Here is a 15,664-nt window from a genome sequence, read left to right on the forward strand (position 1 = left end):
TTTAAGTGTTGTATGTTAGATTTGAAATGCTACCACGAATGCACTATGACAACGCACGTCGACGACGACGATGCAATGTTTGACCTTATTTATATTCAGGAGCGGTCAATAAGCGGCGCGGCGGCAGCAACAAGAAAAGACCGAACGAGTATACTCAAGATGATTTCGTAGAAATCGATTTTGAATATTTGAACTTTTCTCGATTAAAAAACACAACTAACAGCTATAAAAACGAAAATCCAACCTTACTAACATAACCAGGCCGAAAAGTGATCTTTGGAATATCATGCATCGTACACAACGTACACCTTCCTCTATGTCTCGTCTACCATTAGTATGCCTAACCTACACACGAGCGATGGATGAATTCACAATTTGGTTTCATTTCATTTCAAACGAAAGAAGCGTGATACCTTCGGGGTGATGATGATGATGATGCATTAACTTTGCCAAAAGAAGTTCACGTTGTTGGTTTGGTGGAGGAGTTTGGAGTTGGACATGGCGGCAGCGGCGGCGTCTTAAAAAATTCGGTGCCGGTACCGGTAAAAAAAACAACGAAGAAATATCTACAATTATTTTCTTTGCTTTCATCTTTGCCATGCCATTTCTTTCTTCTTGTTTTTTGGTTAAACATCGCCATTTCCATTTCTCGAATTCTCCCACACTTTTAACATAATTACAAAATTACTCGACAGTTATATACGAATTTGGATTTCTATTGATTTTTGTTCCTTGCATTATCAACTTTATACGGTACAGCGGCGTATAGCAAGTCAGCTAGTCATTCCGTCCGTCCGTCAGGCAAGTCAATCAATTGTACATCACAATGTCAAAATGGCAATTTGATAAACAATGAAGAAGTCTTTATTATGTCTTATTATTCTCTGACGAAGAAATTTATTGTTTTCTTGCCAAGCCAAAGAAAAAATGGGTTTGTTGTGCTCAATTTCTTTGGACTTTTTAATGGTCACATCAGGAAAAGTGCACATGTACAAAATAATTATGTACAAATACTGAAAATGGAGGTCATTCGATATTTTAAAAAGTAAAATAGTCCTCTGATTCTTTTTAGTTGCAAAGATAGAACTTAAATCCTACAAAGCAAACATACATAATATACAGCTGAGAACCAATTAGATGGGTTGGGGTCAAAATACTGTAAGGGTCATAATACTTCAATTTTAATAGTCTACATTTATGTTAAAACTCTGTATTGAATGATTCTGTATGAACAAAGTACTAATTGGTCAAAATTCTGCATTTCAAAATTCTGGTTGGTCAAAAGTCTGTATATTAAAATGCTGTTAATAGGCTCAAAAAGAAAAACTTGTTAGTTTTCGAGTTTGAAGTTACTAGTCAGTATTAACTGATTTGACTTTTGATAGTGTCTTTGGGTAGGGTAGTTGTACCAGTACCCGACCAGTCAATAGTATTCGACTTGTTAAACAAATATTCTTAATTAATAAAATTTCGAATTACTGTATCCATGTCAAATTAAAATTGTTAATATATTTCAGGTCTACTTTACCATTTAGTAAAACTTGGCATTTCAAAACTTGACTTCAACCAGCTCCCCAATTTGATACATTTGTATTCGTTCTTCGATATAAATTCACTATTCAGTGTTTTGAAATACAGAATTCAAGACATACAGCATCATGACTAAACAGTCGAGCCCTTCTAACCATTTTATCGTAAGCGACATTTCAATACTGTATGCAATACAACTTAATTATTAAAATTTATTAGTAACACATAGAGCCTAAACAATAGCCACGTCTTAACTTTAACATAATTAATAATTTCCAATACTGACTATGGTTACAAGTGGTTTCAAGGACCAGCAGTAAGCTTATGATTTGTCGTTTACGATACAATTTATTTTGGTGCTTAGATAAATTGGCGGAAAGGGCTCAGTATGATACAGAATTCTGGAAAATAATATTTCGACCTGTTTCTCAATTAGATACACTTTTGACCATTCTTTGAATTGAATTAAATTGCTAAACAAATTAGTACTTACCAACTGGACACTTGCACTCGTAGTTGAGTCCGCTTGACTGACGACACGTTCCACCATTTTGGCATGGTGACGGTGAGCAAGGAATGTACTTTGATTCGCAATTCTTTCCAGTGTATCCTGGTGCGCACATGCATCTAGAAAAAACAAAAGACATAAAGAATGAAAAAAGAGGAACAATAAATAAAACAAATTGCATTTAAATAAACCTTTGATTCAGTTAAATAAAAAAAGTACGAAAAAAGAAAATAAATGATTTGGTTTAATTGGTGGTTGCCCCACAAGTTAGATTTACAAGAAACGACAAGTTGACAGATAATTGTTGCCTTCTTCAGAAGCTTCAGAAGTGATTTTGTTTTCAAAAGAAAAAAGCATCGCACTTAAATCGCCTTGCCTCCGCCATTGATGCCAGCTATACGTAGACTTAGACTCGGTGGTTACATCTAGGAGGTTAGACTATGGTAGACCTGATGGAGGATCGTGATGTGAAGAAGATTACCACCCGAAAGAGTTGTGCACTCTAGTTCAAAGGGTCAATTGAAGGGTGGTTAAGAACAATACTTCTCAACAACTACTAGTGTATCCAGCACCTATGCCAAGTCAAGTCTTAGTCTACCTTTAAAAAAAGCCAACATAAGAGGATACTATGCAAATTGACTCTCCTTGCAATCGACCGACGCGATGCGATACGAAGCGCCCGACAACAGGCCAACTGTGCGATGTAAAGCGAAACGTGCATTCGCTGCTTTGTTTTAGCCTTCCCGCAGCTCTGGTCGGGTTTTGGGATTTCTATATTATAGAGGTCGGGCCGGTTTAAGCCGTCGAAGAATTAGGCATTGGAATAAATCTCATTTTCGTTGTTGTTGTGTTCTTGTGCTTTTGCTGCTGCTGTACTGTGGATTGTCTTTTGATAAACTGTGCTAAATCAACCATGAAAATATAAGGTACGCAAAAATGGAGAAAGGTATTATACTATATACATATGTACGATTTTGGCTACCTGTATTTTTAGCAAATTTTTTGGTTTTGGTTTTACTTTAAAACAAAAAATACAACAAAATAAAAAAATAAACCTGATCTCAAAGTTCCAAGTATGTCCAAGACCATAAGAGTTGCAGAATCGAATATATATGACAGAGTACAGAGAAGAAACAAAGACTTAACCATACGTCGTCGTTGTTGCTTTCGTTTTTTATGTGTTACTCTGGATTTATTGTAATTTTTGAGGTCTTAAGAAAGGTTCACACACGATGGTGGTTGGGCTGAACGAACAACATGTACACAAGAGTGGACACAAAACTCTGCTCAGCTCATATGAATTTGGTTGGTTTAATGGCAGTTGCTGGTTGGTTTTTGTTTTGTGGCCTGGCCTCAGTGTTTTATTACCCAAGTGGAGTCATTTTTAACGTCGTCGTCTTCGTCGTCGTCGACGTCAACGTCGGTGACGATGATACAAGGGACGGTGTCTCTGCAGTGTTATTTCGTTTAAGCTGACCTTTCAGCACGAAATTTTTACCTTTTCTTTTAAGACGAGGGGGTTGGGGGACAGGGTTATGTTTTTGGATATAAGGGAACTTCCTGCAACCCAAGTTTTTATGTAAAAAGATAACTGAACATATTTTTTATTTCTACTCGAATTACGCTACCTACATATGTACATGTATGCATTTACTTATTAAAAGCAACTCTCCAACAAGTGTTTCAAACTGGAAGTGATTGATTTAATTAAGTGTAAAATTATCGAATCTGCCACTATACACAACTTAATTTATTTGGTTTATGGTTTTGTCAATAATAAGTATATAAAGGTGAATTTCAAATTCTTTGAATAATAACATAAATCTTCAAATTAGTTAAGAGCGAAAAAAAAGTTCCCATAAATCTAAACTAGAGAGACAATAAATTTTGCACAAAACTCGTTAGTATTTGGATTAAAATTTGAATATATTTAAATGCAAGTTTATTTTTGTATCTATTTAGTTTTTTTTTTTTTGAATTGTTAATAAATCTTTTATTGCAAACTGGCCTTAAATGTGAAAATTAATTTTATTTGTTGTAAACTAGCTTATCTAACTGGCTGAAATAAGAAGGAACTGGAGAATTTACATCTCATTTGTGCCATGGGTTTAAGTATTATTTAACTCACTGGCAATATACAGGGTGACCCATCGGGACGTAGCCTACGTTCAACAATGAATAACCTCGCCATTTTCACAAATGATCACAAGTTTTTGAAGGATATTTATTGACCTTTATTTAAAACTAGATTTGGAATACAACGTTAATTCGTCGAGATTCGTTCTTTTGCCGTACTTTGTGAATGTGGAATGCCAATGAGAAGCAGTGTCCCAAAATCTAAATAAATCAGGTGGTGCAACAGTCCGTATAGAAGTAGGACCAAGTGATTTGCAACTTTCAACCATTCCTGGGTGCGAGTAGTATTATCAGAGATGAAAATGACCTACAATTTTAAGACGAATCCGAACGGCTAATTTGAGAAAGCACTTTTCCTGACAAGACTTGGTCTTTTTTTAATTCTTCGCAAAGAGGCAGTACCCGTTAAAAAATCAGGTGGCAGAGGCAGGAGTAAACCCAAGACCCCTAGCATTCTAGTACTACGATTTAACTATCACGCCAAGGGTACTATGCGCAAAAATCTAACTTTAAAGAAATAAACTCCTATTAAGGTTTTGAAACAAACTCCTGAATTAACAGTTACTTTATTGATTAACGTGTGGACTTCGTGTTCCTAAATTCGACAATTTTGTTTAACTCCACTAGGATAAGCAGTTTTCACAAATGAGGGAGCGTGTTTAATGTAAATCTAAAATCTCCCTCAACGAAGTTTCAGAATCGTGTCTGTGAAAATCAGATGTAAATTGTAAGCACATATGGCACGGACAACCGCAAATTAAACGAATATTAAAGGAAAACAATTTGTTAAAGCTTTTGAGGCCTCAAAAAACAAACTAAATAATTTTCAGATTTTTAGCACGACATCATTTTACATAACTAACAATTCTATGAGTACTAAAAAAAGTGAAATAAACTTTGATATGCGTATGAAAGATATAAAACTATTTTGAATTAAACTGATAAAAAAGTACTAACTTTCTGACTAAGCTTAACCAAAACCATGAAGTTAATTTACCTAATATATATGCACATCAATTATTGTTAATATTTTCTTCTTTGGTGAATAAAATTATTCAAAAAAAAAACAACTGTCGACATTCTTTAATTTTTCAATCTCACCTAAAATGAACAAAAATATACTTATGTACATATGTATATTTTTATATTGTATTTTTCTTAATTTTTTATTCGAATTTCAATTTATGCTTCCTTTTTGATGACAATCTGCACGAAACATCATCAATAAACAACGACATTTCATAACTCAATGTTCATTCCGAGAATATTATGATAAATCATTTGCCATATTATGACAATATCCTACTCCATTCAACTGATTAAAACAGACACTATAGCTACACAAGAAGAAGAATCAGAAAATTGTGGTGGTGGGGGGAGTGGGATAAAACATATAATATAATTCGTTAAAGACACAGAAGCACAGAACCAGATTTTCATTGCCATGCCACAGTAGAAGCAGCAGCAGCAGCTTCAGCACCACAAGCGCGGCGCGAAAAGAGGCTACTTCGACTTCTGCTGCTAGCTAACGAAACAACTTCTAACCAGTTCGCATGTTGAACACCAAAAGTGGTTTCATTGTACTTATTCTCATAGGACATAGGAAAGAATAGAAATTCATGAAAAAAGACTTTAAAAAAGACAAAATAAACTCCACCATTCCATATAGTTTTCTTGAGGAGTAATTAAAAGCAAATTAATTTATTGCTGTTGGAGCATTTTGTTAATTCTTTTTATGTGCGCTTTCATCTTCTTCTATGTTTTCATTGCTGCACTCTCCTTCTTTCCTGCTTTTGCTTCTGGTGCAAGAAATTTGTTCTCATGAACTCGAAAGCGCTCAACAACCTGTTGTTGCTTCCAACGTGGCTGGCATGTTACTATACCACCCAGACCCAATATCACCACCGCCGCCGTCGGCAAAGAGACGACGCGACGGCAGAAGGCAGCGGTAATAACTTATTCTTAATGAGTTCTTGTAAATTGTAGATGGAAATGGAAACAGAAAATGTAAACATCCATTTAATTTGAAATCCACTCACTGATATGATCCATGTGTGTTAACACAGCTACCGCCATGTTTGCAGGGATTCGTTTGACACTCCTCGACATCTTCAGAACACACCAAGCCTTTGAATCCTTTCGGGCAACTGCATTTGAAATTTCCACCAGGAAGTGAGCTGCAAGTTCCGCCATTTCTACACGGTGATGATGCGCAAAGGTTTTGTTTTTCGCATAACTTGCCTAAAATGAAGGAAAACAAACAAAAAAGAAACATGAATCACAACTCTGACACAGTAACTTAAAGTTAAACTAATTGCCACCCACCTGTATAGCCATTGGAGCACGAGCACGTGTATTCTGTCAGGGATTTTAGGTTGCATGTACCGCTGTTGAGGCACGGCGAAGAATCGCATGCATTCTGCACCGGTATCTCACACAAGGACTCCGTGAATCCGATGGGACAGTGACATGCAAATCGCGGTGTTCCATCGCGAAATGTCACCTTGCATGTACCGCCATTTTGGCATCGTCCTGTGTGGCAGGGATTTGCATATTCGCAAGAATCACCTACGTATCGTGTTGAGCAGCTGAAATGAGATGAATGTAAAATGAGATGAGTAAATTTTCTTCTCACTTAAAATAAAATGTGTCCTATTTTAACTAAGTTAAAGTTCTTCTTCTTTATGGTTAATATACACAGTATGTGGAAAGAGGTAGACTTACAACTTAAACAAAAAAAAAAACATTCCAAAGCGTCTGTTTTCGTGGTTAGGCCACAGTCACAGCCCACAACAAGCACATGAAAAATAAATCATCTGGTTGGTAAGCTGGCCAGACAAGACAAGAACCACCACCGCTGAAGATTAATACTCGTGCGCATGTTATACCTTTGGAGTTTGGAATGATGTTTTTCCACCATCACCAACCACACTCTGCCATAAGAGTTTCGTCTTCTTCTTCTTCTTTTTCTTTGGGAGCAGATCAATTTTAAATTTAGACCGCATTTACCGCAAAAAAAAGTAATTCGATAGATATGGATAGGATAGGTTGAAAGAGGCTTGGAACTTGGAAGGCAACAGTTCACCAACTTGGTTCGTTCAAAATTGATCTTTGCTCATTTATGGTAGATCCAAGATCGGAAAGTCATAATTTTCTCATTGCTATATTATACGACGAGTAAAATGTGGATACATCAACATCATATTTAGAGAAGACGCAAGATGAGCTTGTTTATTTTTTTAGCTTTAAACAAGAAACTCGCATATTATAACTATTTTTGTTATTACTATTTTCTAAACGCGAATTTTGTTTTCGTTCATAAGCAACAAACCGGATGAGGTTCTTTTTCTTTATTGTGCGTTATGTGTCCCACAAGTATTAAATGTCATCAAATTACACCAAAACATCGACAACAACAACAACATAAAAAAGATAACGAGGAAAAGGAATTAAAGGGTTGGAAGAGTACTTTGCTTCCCTTTTTAGATTCGATAATACAAAAAAAGGCTGTTTGTAGGCGTTAAGTGCGCAAATTATTAAAGAGGGAAGCTAGGATATGTAAATAGCGCTTTGTGAGAAGGATTAAATGACAACTTTTAACATTTTATTGATATTAATTTCTCGATTGGTCAAATATAATGGGGACTATTTGTTCTGCCTGGTTTTGGCATTAGGGGACTGAAATTAGGAAACAGAAATATATCCTCTTTATTTTGTATAAAGAAAGTTTTTGGTATTGAACAATTTTTCCGAAGTTGAAATTTGGTGTGGGTTTCAAGAAATGCTTTGAGCAATGCCCGAAATCAGTGTAAAATAATCGAAATGACCCATTGGCACTCTTGCGGCAAATATTAGCAAGTGATAAATTGCATAGCACACCCCTAGTAGAAATTCCTTCTAGGCCTTTAGCTAGCTGGAAGTGAGCTTTCGATGTAATCACACTAAGAGTTTTTTTTTAAGAAAGAAGCTCACTCGAATTCGGGAATAGCCAGTAAGTTCAAATTTTCAAGGAGGAAAATAATAATTGCTACTCATAATTACTACGAAGTAAGAAGATTCGTTTATGACTCCTTCCAAAATTATGCATGCAATTGAGCAAGACCTTGGTGCTTTGTGTATGTAAACCACTTAAAAAAAGTATCTTCGCGAACAAAATTGTTTAGAAGGATTTAAAGAAAAGAAGAAACACATGTTTCTAAGTGAAATTTGGGTTTGCCAAGAATCACATTTGGTGGAGAAATGTCTTGTGGACCGATAGGATAAGAAAAATTATGGTGGAGGTAGCATTTTTGTTTGGGGATAGTTTTCTTGGATTAAGGTGGGACCTCTTGATCGCATAGAGGGTGTTATGAATAAGCTTCATTAACTACAAAAAAAGAATGCTGAGGAGGAAATGCTCCTGAAGTGGTAAATTCAACACGATAACGATCCGAAGCATACAGCTAAGACTTTGAAGCAATGTATTTCTAAGCACTCTGTCTTTGGTTTTAATAGCTAAGGTATTTGTGAAATGTAGTATTTAATAATTTGTTGTTTCAAAACACAAGTCAAATTTTATTTGGAAAACAAATTAAAACCTTGAGGTGTGCTTTTTGAAGTTTGAAAGCCTAGTCTGTATCTAGAATGATCTTGACTAGGCGCAACTTTTCCTGGAGCGGTTTATGAGTGAGAGGTGGTCAAAACAGACTATTTGGAGTTTTTAAACCCCATTTTATCATTAATTTCCAACATTAATATCAATAAAGTTAGAAGAGTTACACCAGTCCGATCAATGCATACATTCAATTGCAAGAAAAAACTGCTGTAAAAGTTCTTTGACATTATGCTTACAAAAATCGATAATCATAATTCATAAACACGAATCTACTTTAACAATGCCTCCTTTTTATAGACTTCAAAATAATTCGTACAAAAACAGCCTACATTTTGTCTTTACACAATCCTATCTAAGTTCTCAAAATGCCCACCTGTATTTGCTTATAATGCATTACCCAAACAATCCAGGTAGGACGACGACGACGACGAAAACGCCGACGCTGACGAAGACCAGATATCGTCGTCGGATGAACAAAAAGTGCAGTGTTTGAACAAGTATAGCAAAGATGGTCGACTCGGTCATCATCTGCGATCTGAGATCTGCTGGCAATGTAGCTGCACCCTCTACGGAGTACATATGTAATTAGCATGCCTTGTTTTTCTGCCAAAGTACCGATCGCACTCTACAAATACAAAGACAGCTTGTGTGCAAAATGCCACTTGAAACCGCTGTTTTGATATCAAAAAACCAAGCAGAGGAATACATCGGAACAAGCCTAGGTAAAGGCACCTACTCGAACCTAGAGAGATACTTTAAAACACAATATTCAAACTATTGATGACAAACTAGCATTGATATTGGCGCGATTTGAGTGAAACTATTTCTCACCGTCGCCATAATAAAACATGCACACACATTCCACGCGCCGCGCTACCGGTCGTCCCCCTTCATACATATACTTATTGGCATCCGTCTTTAACCTCACATACTCCTTCTGCTTAGAGATTTCCTGGTGATTGTTGGATTGCATTGCTTCCACTGCCTCGGCCCTTGCCCCAGTGTCTCTCGGTAAAACATTTATTGGCACCAATGTGCTCGCAGTGTGTCTAGCATATGCATCAATGACGGGGGAACTCGGGTTGAAGATATACAACAGCCTTAGATTAAGCACCTGGAGATTTTATGATCTTAGCTAAGCTAAGGCACCTCTGGCTCTCAAAGATGGATAACAGTGAATGGCGATAATGCCGACTCAGATGGCGGACATAGCAAATACGGGTTTCAGAAGAACCGACTGCCGCTCTACCGCACCGCCTTCCATCCTCACTAAGCCGCGCACCAGTTCAGTTTGTAAGCTGCAGCCGCGCCGACCGACATGTTGCATATACACAGAAATGTAAAACGGTTTTTTTTCACGTTGAATGGCTAAATATTGTACACAGTGTTCGGTCATAGTGTGCCTTAATGACTAACAAGAAGTTGTGTTAATTACAGGCAGCACCATCACCAGGAGCAGCTAAAAAAACGACAACGATGCGATGACGACGCACAGCGCGGCACGGTGTAAGGAGGAAAGCAGAGAGCGGGAAAAATACTCTAAATGGAAATGAACCAGAGACCCTAGATGGCAAATGGAACGGGAAGCTATTGAATCAACGACATGTAAGGTAAATGGAAAGTTGAAACAGTCATATCCGCCAGCAAACCAAACAATATCACCATTACCGATATTTGATGTTAGGTATTATGGGAATTAAGTTGAAGTTTTGCAAAATCCATATTTATACGACTTGGCAGAGATTAGACATACCTTATGAAGTTATCAATGAAATTCCCTTACAACAATTTTAACGTTGTGGAATGTATTTTCTTTCTTGTTAATGTTGCCTTAAAAGCAAAAAAAATTGATATTGATACCGGCTTTATTTATTTCCTTTTAATTTTTGTCGAATTCATGATGAGAAAATAAATCAGTGAGATTGTAGGTCTAAATTTAGTGACCTTGACTTGTGGTCAGAAAAACTTGTGGCATGAAAAATGGTTGATGAATTATGAACATGCATTTTGTCCGAAATTGTGTTTAGGTCAAACAAAAGATTGTAGGCTACTTGGGTCGGACGTTTTGGGACCAGTTATGGCGGTCCTTGGTTTTTTCATTAACCAATCATTGGAATTATCGGTCATTGCAAATTTCTGTCTGAACGAAGTCCGTTATTGAAAGTCTCTTTTGAAACAAAAGTGGAACGTTCGTTTCATTTTTTGGCAAAATAGTATCAGCTGTTCAGAAAAACTGTCCGGAAAAATAGTAAAATGCATTGTCAAAAAGAAATAATTTTACAATTAAACTTTTTTTTGATCAAAAAATTCTTGAAGTGGTTTCTGATCAATCAGAATATGAATTGTATTTCGAATTAAAAGAAAATAAAGCAAAAAAATCATTTAAACATTGTTTTGGATTGGAAATAAATCAGGAAAATGGAGAGAAATTAGCTTGACAAATTAATTGAGCTAAAAACACGACTCAACTAAACTCAGACCGTTTAAAAATAAATTTACTTAAATAACATACTTCAGCTTTTATTCAAACGTGACATATAAATACATATGAGTTCTTAGTTTTTGAAATTTCAAGTAAATACCTCTGGTATCCGTTCGGAGGAGAGACTTCTCTCTTACTTTTTACCATTCGGAGGATTTTTGCAGTCTTCGGAACTGCTATTTGGAATGTTTTTCCGTAATTTTTTGTGAGGTTTTTGGAAGTTAAATGCAAATGTTGTTCTGAATTCTCAAAAGGCAAGTTATTCGCGGGACAAATTAAAAAAAATTATGAAGTGTTGGAAAAATGTAAAAAACAAACAATAAAATGTCTGTACGTTTCCTGAGTTTGTGTTTCCAAGGCAATCGCAAATGAGATAACAAGCGCGCAACACTACGAGCGTTTGGTAAGGATTTGGCGTATTTGTGTAGTATTGTTCTTTCCGATGAGATATTTCTGACAATTTATTGCCCCAAACGGATATCTCGCTAACACCGAATATTTTACAAGTTCAAAAAAAGTTTACAATTTGGTTAAAGTTTGTAAACTGCTTAGAAAATTCATAACTAGATTTTCCACTGGTAATACATTGTTGTAAAGCACCAAAAACTAATCAGTTTAATAACATTTCAGGAAGGTCAAATAGGCAATCCAATAAATGTTGGCGACACACAGCTTCTGCTTATCTCCACAACATCATAAAAACAAAAAACAACTTAAGATTAAAAAAAACTATAAACTCTTTTTTAACTATGTTTGGATCTTTCTCTGATCGTAACATCTATAATCTATTATGTGAATAAAACTATACAATATTTCTCCAAGCACTCTACTCATACACCACTCCTTATTCTCGTATACTTTGGCTGGTGATGGCAGCGTAGGTATAAGCTAGAGACTTTTTTCTTAGCTGGATTTTTATATTTGGTTGGTTGGTCGAACCGAATGTGAGAAGCAGTATATGAAAACTGTCAAAAGATTCCCAATTTAAACATAATTAAGGCAAAATGTCTCCCTTGGGGCACGAGTGAACCCAAGCCCAACCTCAATTAATGCAGCAGTGGCCAAGGTACCAGAGAATGATACAGCCTCAGGCTTTTAGATACTCGTACGTTGGATATATAGTAACGAGAAGAGAAACTTTAACTCAAAGTCGAACTAAAGAAAGAGGCACAGCGCGATCAGTTCTTTTTTATTTTGGTTTGTTTTAGTTTTTAGTTCTTTTTGCTTCCATTTTGTTATTCTTTTTGTACCAGAAATGATGCCCAAGATGCCCGTTTCAGCAACCCCAGTGATACTCATCTTGAATCCACCTATCGCTTGGAATATCTACCATGACTAAGTAGAGTCGGTAGTATATGCGAAACCGAAATCGAACTCATGTTGAATTTCAATTAGTCGTCCGTCGCGTCGTCGTCGTTCTTTCCAACTTCATAAGGCGAGGATAGCTGTTCCACAGACAGCAACGGCCACAGCAACAGCAACAGCCATAACACAACCCCAGCTTCAATAGCAGAGTAGAAGAGGAAGCGGTATCACGATCGCAAGCCAGATACTGCAGAGCTTTTCTTTGCCTACACTCTCACTAACAGCATTAGTTGCACAGGCACAATGAACACAACCAACTCCATCAGGCTCAGGCAGCAAAACATCACTGAGGAGTATATGTTCTCCCAATATGGAACCCAGTTGGAATGCCGCTTGTGCATTGTGCTAGGAGACAGACGAGACGAACCGGCCGGGACAGTCCATGAGCTCACAACCATCACAGTAGTTACACTATGGTATGGACCACAATGGTGCAACCCGGCTAAAACTCAATCTGAAGCTGAATAGCTGACTGGTTGGCTCAGACTCATTTAGTCTTAGTTTTAAGCCATCATAACAACAACAACAAAAAATGAAGCCGACAAAAGACATTATGTTGAAAATATTTTTTCTCACATTCTCGACCAGAAGACCAAAAGGGAATTCGTCGTTTCTTGATGGCGATGGCGTGTTTATCAACGGAATACCACTCGCTTAGTAACCGTTCCTTTCTTGGTCCATTCAAGCTATAGGTCTCTAGCTCTGGAAAAAGAACCACATCAGCCCCATAATAGATTATCACATTGAGTAAACAAAAGACTAATGTCGAGTTTTGTGCACTTGAGGAAATACTAATGGAAACTCATCATTAATCTTATGCGCCAAGCATTATGATTATTATTATTTCCATCTGGAATATTTTTGAAGCAAGTATACATCATCAGAGTTGAGTTGAGGAACTTCTATAGTCAGGCGCACAACACAACAATTGACTTGATTAAGGGAGACACAGTTGCCAATCAGTCGAAAGGAGTGCTCATTGGCATCAGTCTATCTAAGACTGAGATGTCGATGAGGATGAGGTTGAGGTCGCTGCGGATCAAACGACGTCTAAAAAAAAACAGCACAAGATTAGAAGTTATAGTTGTTGTAATCACACTTTACATTTCCTTTGCTTTGAAGGGATTTGTTTCATTTCAAAGGGTGTCTCAAGTTTTGAGAATAGAATACATTATTTTATTTGTTGCTGGAATTGTCTAAATGACTATGAAAATATATACCTTTCCGATAAGAAGTTTCATTTTTATATTTCAAAAAAAAAAAAAACTAATATTTTTTAAGAGAAATTGATCGATGATTATTTCATCGTAAAGGGGAAGGTATGCCATTAACAGCGGAAAACGATATCAACCAAATCGTCACATGGGCTTTAGCATATCTTTTTCAATGACCAATTCCCATATATTCGGCTATATGTCCTCGGTAACTTCAAAAATTCTATCTTCAGGTTCATAAATTGACTGTGGAGAGTTGGCATACCCCTTTTCTTTCACATTTTCCAAAAAAAAATCACGAGATATCGGTGTCCAATTATGATCTTCTCTTTGAGAAATAACAAGGTCTAAAAGCTTTTCTTGTCAATATCACATTTGTAGTGAATCTACAATGTCAATGCGTTGTTGAAACGGGTATGGTTCTATTTTAAGCAAGACCGTAGTTTTTTACTTGTCAAATGTAAACATATGACAGCTTCAAAGTGACAGCTTCCCAAATAGTTAGCTATTCAAAATGAAACCTCTTAGTGGAAAATCTTGGCTAAAGGAGTCGTATCCTTGCCAAAGACTTAAATTGCGAGGATGTTCGAAAAGATTTAACCAAACTTAGTAATATTTAAATTTGGAATCTGCTTTCTTTTAACTATCTTTGGTTTATCTGGCTTTGTTATATTATTCAAAAATTAGGTCTTCCAAAGATTACAAGACAATTCTGCAGAAATATTGTTCCAAAAATGAAATGGTAGCAGCAATCAGTTTTCTTTTTTTTTTATTATTAAGGGCACCCTTTACAAAAACAAAAACATTAATTGCATGACTATAAAAATAAATCAACAAAAATAACTTTATGCATTTTGTTTAAATTTAAGACAGAGAAAGACAGATAAGAAGACTACCATGGAAATCATTTGGTTTAGGATTACTTATCAAAGATTTATTGGAAAAGAATGTATGTCATCATCATCCCACGTTCTTTTTTTATTAAATTATAATTTATACAAATAGCCATGAAGATTGTTAGAATGCAGTAGATAATATACTGCGCCCACCACACTACTGCATCGATCTTTCTCTTCTCCTCAGACTATGAAACCCAATCTAAACCAATTACCATAAAAGACGGTTGTGTCTCAACTCTCATAAGCCTTTGTGGTTAATTAACAAAAACACTATTAGAGGAGCTTTAATTAACAAATAAAAAAAAACTCAAGACAATCAAACTGGTATTTCAACATAAGAACTAAATTAAATAAACAAGGGTTTGCCTCTTGATTTTGTATTAAAGATTACAACATTTATACGTAGATATTCATGCTGATGAACCAAATCGAAATTTACAAAATTTAAAGTATCTTAAAGAAAAAAGATATAATATCTGATTAATTTTTTATGAGACAAAAGGTGTAGCTGTAAGATTCCTTAAGTTTGTTAACCAATGCGATTTAAGGTGAAGTTTTTATGCCTTTATACGAGTATATGATGCATTTGGTGAAATAAATAAAAGCTAACAGTTGATTTTTATAACAAATGCAACCAACATAAAAGGACACAGCGTTTAAGAATGCAGCGTATAGTTTAGAAGGTAGCGTTACATTTTTCGGGCAGTGATTTTTGAAAATCGATTGAGGGGAAAAGTACCAACTAGGAGAATTTGCAATTCCAGTTTCTATTGGCGATTTCGGAAATGAGGATTGTCTAAAAACTAATTGATTTTTACCGCAGGGCGTTGCAAAATTTCTTCATTTCTTCAATATAATTTTGGAACACCTGGAAGTTAATAGTTTACCTGTAAGGCACTATCTTTAACAGGTCTTCCCTATTGCTTGGATATGCAG

At 36.0% G+C, this 15,664-nt stretch overlaps 1 protein-coding gene across 1 annotated transcript in view; it reads right to left on the reverse strand.

Annotated features, from left to right (window-relative positions):
• The window catches only part of LOC129944053 (neurogenic locus Notch protein), a 68,885-nt gene that overhangs the window by 16,206 nt on the left and 37,015 nt on the right, over positions 1 to 15,664 (reverse strand). The window contains exons 3-5 of the mRNA XM_056053209.1: positions 6,500 to 6,762; positions 6,214 to 6,415; positions 2,024 to 2,157 (exon numbers count right to left, since the gene is read on the reverse strand). Of these exons, the coding sequence (XP_055909184.1) occupies positions 2,024 to 2,157; positions 6,214 to 6,415; positions 6,500 to 6,762 (599 nt within the window). The remainder of the gene's footprint in view (positions 1 to 2,023; positions 2,158 to 6,213; positions 6,416 to 6,499; positions 6,763 to 15,664) is intronic.

The sequence above is a fragment of the Eupeodes corollae genome, chromosome 2 (genome assembly GCF_945859685.1).
Source record: "Eupeodes corollae chromosome 2, idEupCoro1.1, whole genome shotgun sequence".
Lineage (NCBI taxonomy): Eukaryota > Metazoa > Arthropoda > Insecta > Diptera > Syrphidae > Eupeodes > Eupeodes corollae.